Here is a 15,544-nt window from a genome sequence, read left to right on the forward strand (position 1 = left end):
AATCTCACCACCAACAAAAAAGATCTGTTTATTCTTATGTGTGTGACCGCCTGTGTGTATCTGTGGGTGCTACGGGTGTCCCTCAGAGGCCGGAAGATGACATCAGAATCCCTGAAACTGGAGTTCCAAGTGGCTGTGCGTACTGGGAACTGAACCTCTAAAGACCAGCAAGTGCTCTTAACTGCTGAGTCATCTCCCCAGCCTCGATTTTGTTCTTTCAAAAATATTTGGGAGTGGGGGAGCTAGGGATGCAGCTCACTTGTGGAATGTCTGCCAAGTACGCCTGTTCGATTCCCAGCGCTGTATAAAACTGTGCAGGATGGCATATGCCTATTACCGAAGCACTCAGGAAGGGGCAGGAGAGTCGGAACTTTAAGGCCCCATCTCAATAAATATAAATAAATAAATATTGATCCTATATTTAAAGTACTGTCAGTTTTTGGTATTTTTCATTTAACCTAACTTTTTTTTTTTTAATATTCTTTGGTTATACTGTGTTACTTTAACTTTGTAAATCATTACTGTCAAAAACAATAATTAGATTCAAGTCTTGTAATAAATGACCTTGTACGTGATTATAATAACGGGATCATCTTTTCTAGAATAAATACAAGAACAAGTAGTGCTACAGGAAAAACAGAAAATTCATTATGAGCTAAGTACATCTCTGTTTTCTTACTTAAATCTCAGACCCATCAGAGAACACCAGACACAAGTATATTCTGAGGTTCAAAAATCCTTGATATCAGCTGGGCATGATGGCACTCACCTGTAATCTCAGCACGGAGGGAGGCAGAAGCAGGTGGATCTCTGTGAATGCAAAGCCAGCCTGATCTACAAAGCAAATCCAGGACAGCCAACCTTGTCTTGAAAAAAAAAACAAAAACAAAAACAACAAATAAACAACAAAAAAAATCTTTGCTATCTCCTAACTTTCAGACTTATGAAAGCTGTCCATTGCTATGTTTGTTAAGAGGCTGGCACATAGATTATTAGCAGTTTGTAGCGTATGATATTTCAATGTTTAGATCTGTGTATCAGGACCTCAGCTTGTCCCTTGGCCTGGAGCACTGCGCACATCAGGGCCTGTGCCGCAGAGGGAAGGAGGTGAGTGTATCCGCAGGTGCTTCTTGCTACCATGGGAACCAGAGGAAGTGCTCACATCCACAGGGGCCCTTGATGAAGGGGAAGCTAGAGAAGTGGGGGGGGACCCAGAGAGAAGATCTCAAAGAAACATGGACCGGTCAGAATCTACAATTTATTCAGCACTCCTTACAGTGACGCCGTAAGGTAAATGATGGCACTTTACAGAGGGGGAGACTGAGTTTCAGGGACATGCATGACTTGCTGGTGACCTGGTTCTGCAACCGTGTGAACTGGCCATGGGCATTCCCTGCAAACCCAGCACTCTAAGCACCAATCCCTGCACTGAGCCGGCCTCAGTTCTCCACAGCAGGCTTTCTGGCCTAGGCCAACCTACCCATGGTCAGGAACGGAGCTCCTCCCAGCGAGAGAAATGCAGACTCCCACTTTTTATCAGCTGCACTGGTAAAAGGGGCTGCAGTTGTTCTGGGTGGCTTGCACTGCCTTTCTACAGAGGTTTGAGGGTCTCTTTCTTACAGGCCACCTCACAGCTACTTCCAGCCGCCGCCCTGGCCTTTGCTCCCAGGACCAGCTTTGGAAGGGGGGATTCATCTTCTCTGAAACACGTGGGTGGATAGGTTTCAGGCTGGGAACGGTGCTCAGGGTGGGCCAAATACTGATGAGTAACTGAGTGCAGAGGCACACGGGTGAAAACCAAGGCACCGGTAGGCGGGTGCTTGCCCAAGGCTGCATGGCTGAATGATGCTGCCGGGAGAGCCCCCGACGACTCCATGCTGAAGCTGGGCCCCCCGTACTAAGGTGCGGGAATCCGAAGCCAGGAACGACACCAACCTGGAGGCTGCCTGGAACTAACAGGAAGTCCCCTCAGCAAGACCTGGCCCTGTTGACCTCCCCTTGCGGTCCCACTCTCTCTTACAGCCCTTTCCCCTAACCTGGCAGTACAGGCATATCTAACTCCCCCTTCGCCTACGCACAGGCGCCTTTTGATGCTGTCCACATCCATGTCTAGCTGCTCACTCTGCCCCAGGTTGGATACAAAATACCTTACAGGCCACACCAGACCTGGGCCTTCTCAAGGAGAGGCTTTAGTGTGATGGTGGAGGTGGAGGAAACACCTTCAGTCAAGGAGGGCTTCCTGGAAGCGAGGATCTAAACTGAAGCTTTGATACTCTTTCTTCCCGAGGTTACTTGATGTCCTCTAAGCCTCTCCCTTGAATGGACATCAGGTTCCAGGAAGTATCCCTGTCTCTGCAATGCCAGTTCCAAGAACAGCAGCTCCTGGCAGCATTCGCCTGGCATTCTTTCTTAGAACTTACTGAGGCCTCCAGAGTCTCAGGGCAGGGAGAGTTGGAGGTATAGAATGGGTAGAAATGACTTCTCAGCCCGGTGGGGTGGCACACGCCTGTAATCCCAGCTCTTTGGGAAGCATAGGTAGGCGGTTCTCTATGAGTTCAAGGCCAGCCTGGTCTACACAGCAAGTCCAGGACAGCCAAGGCTACACAGAGAAACCCTAGCTCAAACAAACAAACAAACAAACAAACAAAATGATTTATCTACAGAGAAAGCCCTTCATGAGCTGGACATGGGGAGGTGGTCCTAGACTGTCAGGCAAGCGGGAGTAAGCACACTGAGGTGGGCCTAGGAGGTCAGTGAAGTGAAATGCCTTATCTCGAAGTCAGCCGTGGGGACGGCCTACGAGTTTTTCCAACACACAAAGGAAAATGATTCCCTGGGCCCATCACTAGCTTCCACTAGCTTTCCATACTCCACTCCCCATTCCGCTAGCCCGGTGCCTAGAGTTCTACCCCACGGAGGTAGGCCCAGGTCTTCCCATAGCCTCAGAGGAGGCCTTCATCACAAAACACCTAGAGGCAAAGGCGAGGGCACAGGATGGCAGCTTCTCAGCAGCGAAGGGTCTGGGAGCAGGCCTTCTGGGGCCTTGAAAGAACGTGACACTCACAGCATGCATCCTGTTCTGATGTTACTCTTCCTGCTGAGGACTGAATAAGTCATCCCCCCAAGTCCCCCAGCACGCTGAGTGGGTGCATGGGGTCAGCGCCTTGATGGATGAGCAGAGACAAAGTCCAAATTCCCTCAAGGTCAGTTGGGCCTCTCCTCTGGGGATCTTCCACCCACCCCACCTCTGAGCTGGCACCGGGCCTGCCCTCCCGCCTGGGACCTGCCCCAGCACATTGAGCAGCCAGTTCCTGAGAAGCGTGGAAAAGCTGTTTGGTTTAAAATTAACTCCCCCGCGCACCCTCCCACCAGCCCTCCGCGGAGTTCTTGGAAGAGGCGCTCTGCTCTTCCCGGGAAGAGGCCTCTAGCCACAGCTGCTCTGATTCTGGCAAAAACACCTCACCCGGGGTGGGGGCGGAGCTGCCCACACTCTGCCTTCCCCGCCCTCCGCGAGCACCCACAGGTAACAACGCTGAGACTCGGGAGAGAAGGTGGGGATGGTCAAGCTGCTGGAAGCGGGTGCCGGCGTGCCCAAAGCCCACACCCCCCAACCCGGATAATGACCGGCTGACTCCAAGTGCAAAGGTACAGGACGGTGTAGACCTAGCCCGGGCACCTCTCGAGTAGGACCCGGAGCAAACGGATCCCACAGAGAGTAAACCCAGAATTTTGGCCGGTGACCAGAACGCATGTGTCAGGATGATAAAAGCAGCCTGCTGGGGCCACACGGCTTCGCCTGTCAAAGCCGAGCCTACCCTGTCCATACCAGACTCGTGCTGGCAAGCTCCCAGGGGCACAGGCGCCCGAGTGCCACACCTTTCCAGGAGGCCTCGTCACCATGTCAGGCTACCGGGGAGACCATCTCCATCTGCATAGGCCTTGGTGGCTCTGAGCTTTGAGGAAAAGTTTCCCCGAGGACATCTCTCCTCTATGGCTCCTCCTACCAAACTGTCCCCTGGAAGCAGCTGAAGAAAACAGAGGAATGTTGGCCAAGGGGAAAGGTCAGCACCACGGGCACACTGGCAAACACACACACACACACTTGCACATGCGCACTCACACACACACACACACTCTGATGTGGGCAGAGGGGAGTATAAAATGTTCTCAGGAAGAGGCAGAGAGCTGACAGGCGCTGAGAACAGAGCCTTGCCTATACCGGTGGGAACTGAAATCTGTATCTCTAGTGGAAATAGAGCCCATGTCTGGGGACAGGAAAAGTCTGGTCTGGTTTATTGGTGCTAGGGTCGGGGAAATCCCCAGAGCAGGGTTCTGCTTCTGGAAAGCATTTGCTAGAGGCCATGCCCCCTTCAACCACACCATCGGAATGTTTGGAGAACAGTAAGTTCCTTTGTGGGTAGAGCAGTCCTGGAGGGCTGCTTGGAGGAATTGTAGTAGCCCCAAGTTTCCCCAGCCTTTTCCCAAACTACCTAACTGCACCCTGGCCTCTGCTTGCTTCAACTAGGCTCGGGTAATGGAGACCATGGTCCTTCCTCTGAGTAGACAGCTTTGGCCTCCTTCTGCCCTCAGTGGGCTGCATCATCTCCACCTCAGAGATGAGTGCTGGCTCCCATGTACTTGGCTTTTCCCCAAAGCCAGGCCCAGCCACTCCCTACTCACCCTCTTCTCTGCTCAGCTCTTCTGGCCAGAGCTGACCCCCCAGGGACCTCCTCTAGCTTGTGTCCCAGACAAAGATCCCTCTCCTGTTGCCCCACAGTGACCACTGGGGTGCCCCTAGGCTGGCTGTGCTGCTCCACTGAGCCAGAGAGGGGTGGGGAGGCCAAGGGTAACCTGCTTTGGATTAAAACTGGTCTAACAGGTTGGTGTGAAAAGGGTTGCTCCCGCCTGCCCAGCCCAGGCTCTCCTTCTAAATGAAGACAGCCTCAGCAAGATTAGGGAGGGGGTGGAGGGCGGGGAGACGGCAGATGCCCTGTGCACATACCCCAGACCTTCCTGCCTGCTACACAGGAAGATCTGATTTCAGGCCCCAGACCCCTGGCCCTTCACTTCAGCCCCAGACACCTAGCGTAGAAGGGTTTCCATCTGAGAGTCATTCAGATGCATTTAGCTTTGGTCCAGCTGGATCTGCTCAGACGGCAAGCTAAATGCTGGACTCAGAGTTCTGGGGCTCTCAGGACCAAGGGAATGTTGTTTGACTCGGTAACCTTGAACGAAACATCCCAGCGAGACGCTGGCCGGTTCGTCCATCCTTCGGACAAGAGATGGCTTAGTGGCATCTGCCCCAAAAAAACGTTCCAGAGAGGATGTAAGCCCAGAGAGGAATATCACATAAGAGTGCTCGCCAAGTCCATCTTCCTGTTCCAGGGCCAGCATCCTCTCTAGAGAGCTCCTCCCAATGCCTCTACCCTTCTCTCTGGCCTCTGAATCGTGGCAGGCTGAGGCTTCAGGAGGCAGGTCTTCAGAGGCAGGGTAGAGGAGTGGTTACACAAATAAGGTCTCAAGACAGGCTTATGACCCTAAACTGGCCTTGGCCACTTCATAAGCCAGTGTCTCTCAGCCTTCCTGATGCTTTAATACAGTTCCTCAGGTTGTCGTGACCCCAACCATAACATTTCTGTTGCTACTTCACAGCTTCACAGCTGTAACTTTGCTACTGCCGTGAATCGTAAGGTATTGTCTGTGTTTAGGCAGCCCCTGTAAGAGGGCCGGTCAACTCCCCAAAGGGGTCATGACCCCTGTAAGAAGGCTGATCAACTCCCCAAAGGGGACGTGACCCACAGGTTGAGAACCGCTGCTCAAAGCCATACCTTCTCAGCTGAAAATGGGGACAGCCTCTGTCAGTGCGAATTAATGGGGAATGAACCACACCCAAAGTTGCCACCCTTGCCTCCTCCAGTTTCCAATGGCACCCCACCCCCCCTAAATTCCATACTTGTGAATCTTCTCACTGGCTGCCTGCTTTGAGCCCTCACAGAGCCATCCACCTGGAATTCTTTAGAAATGAGCTTCAGAGCCCAGGATAACCCTGCTAGACTGAGATGCTTAGCCATCTAGACTAAAATCAGTCCCGGCCCCCCTGCCCTCCCCATTCCATGCCAGAGTCTAGGCTTGGCTCTGCCCGACAGCCACCGTACTCATCGTTCCCAGTGTGACCAACCCCTGCTCTTCACGCCGGCTGCCAGGCTCACTGCCACCTTACTGGGCGACCCCATGCCTAAAGCCCCTCTCTGCCCCCGCCTCCTGCCTTTGCTTTCTTCACTCCCTCAAAACTTGCCCATCTGTTCACTTGCTTACTCCCTTTCTTGCACTAGCCACAGCCCCATGAGGGCAGGGGCCATGTTTATCTTGTTTCCTCCTGGGTCCCCAGGGCCTTGATGGAGCCTGGCTCAGTTAGTAGCCAAAGAGCACTAGAAGAAAGGGACACACACAAAGAAGGGACTCAGTCGGCCAAAGGTTACCACCAATCACTGTTTGGATATTGTGCCAGGTCCAGCATGCCCACCCCATGGCATACCCTTCCACTCTTATCAGTACCCACAGGATTGCCCTTTTTAGTAGCCCAGGACCATCCTGGCCAGCTGGTTTCCTTTTCCTTTTAGGCTTGGCTTTGGGGTCCAGTGATGATGTGTTTTCTGCTCTCCCTATCCCAGGCAGGCATTGCTATTCCCCGCATGTAAAGACTGAACTGTCAGTAGCTGGCAGATCCTTCTCAGGAAAGCGCCGGACTCTGCCTTGAGGTGAGTCAGGGGTGGCCCATTGCCAGGCAGGCCTATGGCTCCAGTGCTCTCAGCAGGCAGAGACAAGGTGGATAGAAACAATTGTCAGAGCTGGCACCCGGTTGCCTGTCCCCATCTCACCGAGATGTCTGGAGGCAGAAGGCCAGTTAGGGTGAACGCTGCTCTGTGCTCAACTCTCTGGGTGGCCTCAGGCAGGCCCTGCTCCTGGTATTTGAACTTAGGGTAGGGAGTATTTGGGCCCCAATCCCACGGAGTATGGGGTCCTCGCTCAGACTTGCACCTGGCAGGCATTTTTAAGACAGTCCCTTGTGTGAAGAATGGGGTTTTCTGATTCCTTTTGTTACAGCAGCTGAAGTGTCCAAGTTGTGACACCATGTGTGGAGAGCCAGCCTCTGGCCCCTGAGTGCTACAATTTTTCCACTCAATGACTCAGCTCTGAGGGAGCGGGAGGTGCGAGGTAGAAGAGCAATAGGGATCGCCTCACATATTTTAGGAACCACAAGAAGGCTAAGATCAGGGTTGGAGAAAAGACCCTACCAAGGCCATGATAACAGTTGGACAAGGCACACTGTTGGGCCCCACAGCCAGTAAAGGTTTTACCAGCTGCCGGTGGCAGTGAGGAAGGTTTCAGACTGAAGAGCTGGGCTTTGACACTACTCCTAGTTTTTAAAAAAAGTATTATCCCTCGTTCATTCACCTCTTGTTCACACTAACCCAATGTTTGTTTGTATTTGTGTGTGTGTAGGTGCACACAGGCCAGAAGAAAGCATTAGTTTCACTAGAGCTGGGAACGCTGATTCTCTGAAGGAGTAGCAAGCGCTCTTAACCTTTGAGCCATCTTTCCAGCCCTCACAGTGTCATTCCTGTGCTTTGTCATGACTGCCTCTTTGACTGGGCCTCCCTGATTCTAGGTTGTTTATTTTCTTAGCCTCTTCCTTATCAAGATGCCAGTCCTCACAGCTTCCTGCGCTCAAGCCAACATTACAGGCCTCCTGTCATTTGCCACTTCTGCTGGTCTCAGGACCAAGAACACATCCAGAATTGTTTCTGCAATAAGGTCTGAAGGCTTTGAGCAGTTTAGAGGAGCTTTGCCCTAAGGCCCTCACACCATACTAGGATCCCAGCAGCCTAAATAGTTCCGAGTCAGACCATCAACCCTGGACAGTGTTCATTTTAATTGTACTTCTGATGTAACAAGATCTTGACTGAGAGGGTTCACTGACCCCAGACCACGTGAGCCAAAATTCTGACACTTCCACCCCAGGCCAGACCCTACCAGCTATTGGTCACTATCCCTGACCCACTGGCCAGGAAGAGCCCTCACAGGCCCCGCGACCTGATCCTCATCCCACTTTAGTGCCTTTGTGTCCATTGTACTTTCTCCTTGTAAGGCTGGCCTGAGTCCTGTGGCTCCTCAGGTCAGTGCCCTCTGTGCCCACTTGCACTTTGAATGGATACTTCCTCTCCACACATCTCTTGGGCTTAGAGCTCTTCTCCTGCCCGCTTCCTCCCTACCCAGTAGCACAATGGATAGCACCCCAGAAGGGATGCCAACAGACCTTTATCTCCTGTCTCTCATCTCCCGAGGAGAACAAGGGGGAAGGTGAGAAGAAAGGCGGCTCTGTTTCCTGCACCCCTCAGTCCCCGGGTAGGGACTGCCGAGTCGTTAAGGTTCCGCGCTTTGGCTTTTCCAAAAAGGGATAAACTACACATGACTCCAGGAGCCCCACAGAAGGCTTCATAAATGGAAGGCATAATTTTATTACCATTACAGAAAAACCGGTGGAAGGAAAACTATCAAAGTGGTTCTCGTGTTATAATAATTGCTTTATAAAGTCTTGTCAGGCATGTATGTATTCCTCCCTCTCTCACATGCAGGCAGCTTCCTGGGCGGGAAGAAGACATGAAAGAGCTGCATCAGCAGCCCTAGAGCCAGCGTCCCTTCCCTGACCCAGCACAAGCCCCTCCACGGGGGCCGCACCACAGAGAAGCCAGCTCTCTGAAGCCATGCCACTGCCCAGTGAGGAGAGGAGAGTGAGCTCTGTGTTTCTGGCTCCTGTCTGTCTGGTTACCCAGCCTCCCAAAAGAGGCCAGGGAGAAAAAGAGGGCGACCCTATACGCAGGGGGTCAGGGCCTGGACATTCGGGACTACTTTGGGCCCAATAATACGACTCGGGGTGAGGGTCTCCACAGGGAAGAACCAGAGCTGGGGGTCTTTGGACCACCCAAGGCTTAGGGCAGAGAAGTGGGATGGCTCATGCCATCATCTGACCCCCGACCCCTGCCAGGAGAATAAATAAATAAATACTGTATAACTATGTAGTCCCTCAGCCCAGCCTGCTTCCCCCTAAGGGGGCTGGCATCACCAACCTCAGTTCTTCTGGCTGATATTCTCCCAGAAATGGGCTTCTGCTCTACAGGTGGGGAGGGGGCCTGCCCTACCCATCAGATTGAGAAACCAGGCCTGGGAGACTGACAACATTTGGGTGGCTAGGGCAGGCGAGTGAATGGGGACCTGGGTCCAGCCGCTGGGGTGAGACGAGGTCCTGCCTGTCTCACTCTTGTCTGACACATGACTCACCACAAGGAGCCATATGGGACCTGGAGGCATTGACCTCAGAGTTGTGTGGCAACCCCTCCTCCACCTGCCTTGTTCTTGCTGGCACTTTCTGGCCCAGCTGTCACATGCATGCTGGCACTGGGATGACTGAAGAAGGGACAGCAGGACTCCAAGTCCAGCTAGGGCCTGTGTCCCCTTCAGGGTGTAACTGTGTGAGGCAGGGCAGGGTGCCAGGCCCAGTCAGAGTTGGAAGGGGTACTGTCGGAGGTAGTCGGCCATGCGCCGGGGCAGCGGTAGGCAGTCCACGTCGGCCACCAGACGGTTGATGACCAGGCGACACAAATGCTGTAAGCTGCGGGCGCTGCTTCTGCGCACAAAGGGCTGCACCAGCTTCAGGTGCACAGCGGTGGCCACGGGGACGGGCAGCACGGGGTCGCCAGGGGCATCTTGCTTGGGCATAGGCAGGGCAGGAGCGGGAGGAGGATCTGGGCTGTCACTCCGGGTGTCAGCAGCACAGGAGGCCACATAGTGCTGCACCAGGCTGACCACATCCGGGAAGGCCAGGATTCGAGGTCTCGACAAGCAGTTGGAGTCCAGCCGGAAGCTAGAGTCGGCATACTCGATACGCACATTGGTGGGGCCGCGGGTGGTTTTGACCGACAGAGTGAACAGGTAGCTGGGGTGTGTGCTATCTCGTACTAGGAATGTGCCCTCTGGCATCTTCTGTAGGTGCTGCCGGGCCTCGCTGGCTGTAATGGAACCCCAATACCATCCTAGGCAAGTAGAGAGGAGGACTGGTCAGAGTGGAAATTACCTAAGGGCACCAACCCAGGTGCCCTTCACGTTTCCGTTTCCCTGGAGATAGCTATGTCTACCATCAGTCTTAGGGGCAGGACCAATCTTCCCAAACCAGAATCAAAGTCCATAGAGCTTAGCAACTCCACAGACTTCCCACCACAGGGTCTGTGTCTCCCCTCAAGACTCACCAGACTCCCGAAGGTAGGAGAAGGTCTTGGCTATGCACAGCAGGTCCTCCTCAGGGTCTAGCACCTTTGGTTCACTCTCTGCCTGGACAGGGGTCTCCTCGGCCACCTCCTCTGGGAATGCCCCAGTGGGCAAGGGCTGCATGGCTGGCCCAGGCAGCTCCAGGGACTGGGCCCACAGAGGCCGCTGCCCAATTTGCTCCAGAGCCAGCAAAGGACAAGATCTAGAGTGGGCAGATGGGTAACAGATCTTCACTTTTAGAAAAGTCCTTTGCTCGCTTCCCTCAAATAAACAGATTGCTAAGAATAATTTATTTACTTTTATTTTATTTTATGGTGTTCTGCCTGTATGTATGCGTGTGTGATGATGTCAGATCCCCTGGAACTCTAGTCACAGACAGTTGTGAGCTACCATGTGGTTGCTGGGAATTGAACCAGAGTCTTCTGAAAGAGCAGCCAGTGCTCTTAACTGCTGAGCCATCTCTCTGGCCCCCAGTTTTGTTTTTTTTTTTTTTTTTTTTAATAGCAGGGTCTCACTATATAGCCCTGGCTAGCCTGGAACTTGTTATATAGACCAGGCTGGCCTTAAACTCACAAAAGATCCACCTGCCTCTGTCTCCCAAATGCTGGGACTAAAGGTGTGTGCCACCACACCCAGCTCCTATATACAAATCTCTCTCTCTCTCTCTCTCTCTCTCTCTCTCTCTCTAGTAGTGCTGAGAACTGAACACAGAGGTTCACACATGCTAAGCAAGCAGTGTTCTACCACTGAGCTATATACACCCATTCCCCCATTTTCCTGGAACCTCTTCTGAAACATTCTTTTCTACTCTCCTGCATTTACTAGATACAAATTAACCCTCATCTTGTATCACCAAAACCACAGACCATTCCCCATGAGCACTTTCAGCATTCCTACCACAAGAATCGGGAACCCACCAGTGCCAAAGCTGTCTCACAGTTGTGCCCTCCTGGCTGAGGTAGCCTGTTAAATACCACCGTAGCTGGTGGAGTCACAGCATGGACTAGGGTGGAGTTCTCAGGAAGACCTTAAGATTACAGTAGAAAGCCTAAGGTTACAGGGTAGCTTCCTCTCCATAGGGGTATCTGTTACGGGGGAGAGGTGTGGAGCGAGGAGGGGCGCTTCAGTCCACACTGGCTAAAACTTGAAGACTTAAATAAGCTCCTACCCATACCGGCTAGAGTCCCATCCTGGGCTCTGCCCCTCCCAGCTGAGGGAAGCCGGTGTCCTCTAAAGGCAGTGGTGAATCTCATCCCTCATAATATGGGCTCCCACCAAACGGCAGGGTCCTCAGCCCACATTCCAGAGTCCACCTGTCAAGCCAGCCCTGCTAGGTTGTATGGTGTTTATGTAGTCCGCTCCTCTCTGTTTGTGGTTTCCCCTTCCAGATGAGGGCCTCCTTGCCCTGAGGGGTTTGCAGTATTAGAGGGCTGGGGTTAGGGGAACTGAGGTGGCTGAAATCTTCCTAGAGAAAGCCCACCCAGCAGGTGAGTCAGGGGCCCTGCTTCCTGGGGAAGAAAAAGTTGGCTCTCTCTCATCTTTAATAAAACACGTCCCCAGGCCTCCGTTCTGTGTCTAGTTCCCTGTTGAATCTTAGGACCTCAAGATAATGAAACCCTAGGCTCTGCCCATACTCCCTGGGGAAGGCAACAGTGTATCAGGTATTGCTTGTAAACAAGGGGTAGTTAGGAGCTGGTAGCAGTTAGCAAGGAGAGAAGCCAACCCTGGGGGCGTTAAGTGGTTTTTAGAAGGTCATGGTCCTGTGGCCACTCATAAGGAGGGGTGACAGGCTCTGGTCCACCAAGGGTTTTTCCACGCCTCCACTGACTGTGCCGTGAGAGCTCTGGAATCCCACTTAGGGTGCTAGAGGCAAAATTTTGAGGTGACCTGCCGGCTGGGGCCCATAGCCTGATTCAGGCACTTTTTGAGAGCCTGTGGGCAGCTAGCCAATCACTGCACAGCCTCTGCGGGAGGTGTGACCAGACAGCTTAGTAAGGCCCCTGGTATAGATCGCCTTGGGTATACAGTGGGCATCTCCGGGGCCAGTATGGTGTCTAGGTGCAGAATGATTACGTTAATCCCCACAGGTTACTGGGGAGGACTCCTGGGGAGGGGTGCGTCTCCCACTGTGTCATCACCGTGGGGGTGCGGGCTAGTGTGTTCCAAGAACCTGTGTGTGCATGTCTTGGAGTCTAGCCATCAAGTCCCGCCTGAGGACACATGCCAGTGAGATGAACCAAGCCGGGGCAGGGTGGGATACATTCCAGTCTGTTAAAAATCCTTTCTCCAATACCCCAACCCTGGCCCTGAGGTTCCCTGGGCCTTCAGTGAAGGCAGTCAGAGAGGCCGCGGGGACCCAGAAGAGAGAAGGGGGCCGCCCAAGAAAGAAGGCAGTGGGTGTGGGTCTGGCTGAGGAGTCCCAGAATTCAGAGACTGAAGGAACGTGGTGGGAACTACCAGGGAAGAGTCTTTCCAGAACCTCCGCGTCCTCCTTCTGGGACCCAGGGCTGCTTTAGAGCGAGCGCACTTCAGCCCGGCCCCACGTCCCCCTCCTGGGACCCAGGGCTGCTTTAGAGCGAGCGCACTTCAGCCCGGCCCCACGTCCCCCTCCTGGGACCCAGGGCTGCTTTAGAGCGAGCGCACTTCAGCCCGGCCCCACGTCCCCCTCTTCCTCACTTGGTACAACTGCTCCTGGACCACCCAGCTCTCCCCGGGTTGACTATATTTGCTCTCTCCTCGGCGCTTCCTGAATTCCTGATCAGTGATTGAAAGAGGCTGCTGAGACCTAGGGCGAACAGGTGTGCCGAGACCACTCAGCTGTGGCCAAGACTGATTATTTTTTTTTTAGATCAAAGATCCACTCTCACCAGGCTCCCATAGTCCATGCCTCCGGGAAACGTTAGGGAAGGCAGGCTTTAGTCTTTATCCCGCCGAGACCTCAGTCTGGGCTAAGAGAAGGTGTGGAGTGCTTCGGGACGGAGGAACGAACGCCCGAACGGAGAGGGGTCTAGGAGCTGCTCCAAGGACACTGATGGGTGCGGAGCTGGAAGGCTAGGTAGGCTCTTGGGCTCAAACAGAGGTCTAGACTTGTGAGCCCCGTCCTTGGGGACCGTTTACAGTTGGCGCCAGCGAGATCTGAGGAATGGGGGCTCCTCCCACCGCGCGCCAGCCCCGTTTCCCTACCCATACTGTGCGTGTGTGTGTGCGTGTGTGTGGGGTGGGGGTCTCCTAGGCACACCTTTCGCACGCCATCACCCTCAACCGGTCGAGCCATCCCAAATCCCGCAGCTAGCTCGAGGCCTGTGATTTCCCGGGCTTCCCGCACGAAGCCCGGGCAGAGAAAGAACTGAGCTTACCCCTGTACGCAAAGGACCATGTCCCAGAGGCAACGGCCGCTCGAAAGTTGGGGCTCGGCGGGGACGGAAGCAGAAGGGAGCCAGTGGGTGCCGAGGGCGCGGAGGTCAGGGTCCCGGGGCGCACGGGCGGCGATCAGGGACTGAGAGGCGGTGGCGCGAGCAGCTTGGAAGGACAAGGGGGACGGGCTGGGCAGGCGGGGCGGGGCCAGGCGCCTCCTAATCTTTTGTCCGCTGAGTCCCAGCCCTTCCCGGAAGCCGCGTCTTCCTAGAACCGCAGGCTTTGCGGCGGCCGGGAGGGGAACAGGGGCGCAGGCGTCTGGGGCTTTGGATTGAGAAAGGAAACACCTTTGACAGATTTCCAAGAACTTTCCAGGAAAACTGGGCGGGAGCGTCTGGAGCTGACCAATCGCATCGCTGGAGGTGAGCCGAGCAGCCGGGCGGACCAATTGAAATGCACGGACCCTGGACTGACGTGACCGAGTGGGGCGGGACCTAGAGACTGGTAGAGAGAAAAACTGGGTTAGGGGCAAGTTAAGGAGGAATACGGACGCGACTCCGACAACTCGAGGCCAGATTGTCTTCCGTCTGCTTCTTTGGGGATGGGTGCGCTTCTCTCCCTGCTACCTCGAGGGGCCCTCCTGCCTGGCCGCCCCTAGCCGAACGGAGGTTGTGCTAGGGCTCCCTGTTGGCTCTCGCCTACAGCGGGACGCCGTGTGGTGGGTTGGTGAGACCTGAGATCTGGAGAGAGACTTGGGGAGGGGCGTGGAGTGCCTAAGGGGGCCGAGGAAATAAGCAGGTCCACTGTGGTTACCACGGCCTAAAAGGATTCAGGCTACGTCTAATCTTTTGTATAAAATGAGCCCATCCCGTCTGTGCCTGATCTGAGTGAACCTCCAGTGGGGGGAATGAGCCTCTTATGGAGACAATCAGCTCCCAGATAGATAGCCCAGTCTGTGGGTTGGTGAGGTCCAACCAAATGCTGTAAGAAACCCGAGTTCAAGTCAAGAGAGACTGTTTGGGGATGGGATCATAGAGGTTAGGGACAGAACAGCGGCGCTGTTCTCCTGTACAACAGAGAACTTGCAGTGTTTTATTCTCAGTAACTCACCAGGGACAGAATGCAGGCTGGCCCCAAACTTCTGAGTGCAGGACTACAATGTGGAATTACAGGCTAAGCCACCACGTCCGGTTTACCGAGGAGCGTACTGAAGGACTATGGAGTCTGTGAGAACTCCCTCCAGACCATCGGTCCAGGCTATGCAGATATAAGATCTGGACGAGCCACTCCTTCCACACGCCCGGTGTGCGGGACTCTTCCCTCCGCACGTGATGCTCCACCCAGGTTCCTCAGAAAGGGTAGCTGTAAGATCGTTGGCAGGGCTGACAGGCTTCTGGCAGTATACAGCATCCTGAGTAAGTGGCTGGGGTTTTCCCCAGCACAGGCAAGGCTTTGGCTGCCCCACCCAAGATAGAGAGCTACAGATTAAACCCTGTGAAAAGGAAGATAAGAAATGACTCCAAGGAACCCAGATCTCCGTAGCTGCCTTGGAGGGGAAGTTAGGTTCCGAGTAGCCCAACCAGGGCTCCCAGACTACAGCAAGGTAGTGGAAGTTTTGGTGTCTTCAAAAACTCAGCTGTGTTCTGTAAACATGTTTTTGTTTTAATCCCAGGTGTGGAATAAGGGGCTGATTCGGATGGTCCACAGCAGCAAACAATTTGCTTCGTGTATGGCTTCTGAGAGGGGACTCTTTGCCAGCTACAGATAGTTTAATTCCGAGGACTCTGGTGGGGGAATGAGAGAGAGAGACTATGAGGAAGAAGGTTGCTGATGCCCCTCCCCCCATCACTGGTTGCTGTTGATGCAG

At 54.0% G+C, this 15,544-nt stretch overlaps 1 protein-coding gene and 1 long non-coding RNA gene across 3 annotated transcripts; one reads left to right on the forward strand and one right to left on the reverse strand.

The window, feature by feature from the left end:
- Positions 1 to 3,384: 3,384 nt before the first annotated feature.
- LOC132654658 (uncharacterized) lies at positions 3,385 to 9,101 on the forward strand. Its single transcript, XR_009592325.1, has 2 exons — positions 3,385 to 3,645; positions 6,672 to 9,101. It is a non-coding gene; the product is annotated as an uncharacterized LOC132654658 (long non-coding RNA).
- On the reverse strand, positions 8,500 to 14,056 carry Cish (cytokine inducible SH2 containing protein). 2 transcript variants are annotated; one of them, XM_021662055.2, is made up of 3 exons: positions 13,680 to 14,056; positions 10,305 to 10,525; positions 8,500 to 10,091 (listed from the first exon to the last, which is right to left on the reverse strand). In XM_021662055.2, exons 1-3 carry the CDS (start codon positions 13,697 to 13,699, stop codon positions 9,559 to 9,561), a joined length of 774 nt encoding a protein of 257 aa, XP_021517730.1. In that variant the 5' UTR covers positions 13,700 to 14,056; the 3' UTR covers positions 8,500 to 9,558. The 2 variants fall into 2 exon arrangements, with proteins under 2 accessions (XP_021517730.1, XP_021517735.1); XM_021662060.2 differs by lacking the exon at positions 10,305 to 10,525 and having other exon boundaries at positions 13,680 to 14,014.
- Positions 14,057 to 15,544: the final 1,488 nt, after the last annotated feature.

Source organism: Meriones unguiculatus, chromosome 6 (genome assembly GCF_030254825.1).
Source record: "Meriones unguiculatus strain TT.TT164.6M chromosome 6, Bangor_MerUng_6.1, whole genome shotgun sequence".
Lineage (NCBI taxonomy): Eukaryota > Metazoa > Chordata > Mammalia > Rodentia > Muridae > Meriones > Meriones unguiculatus.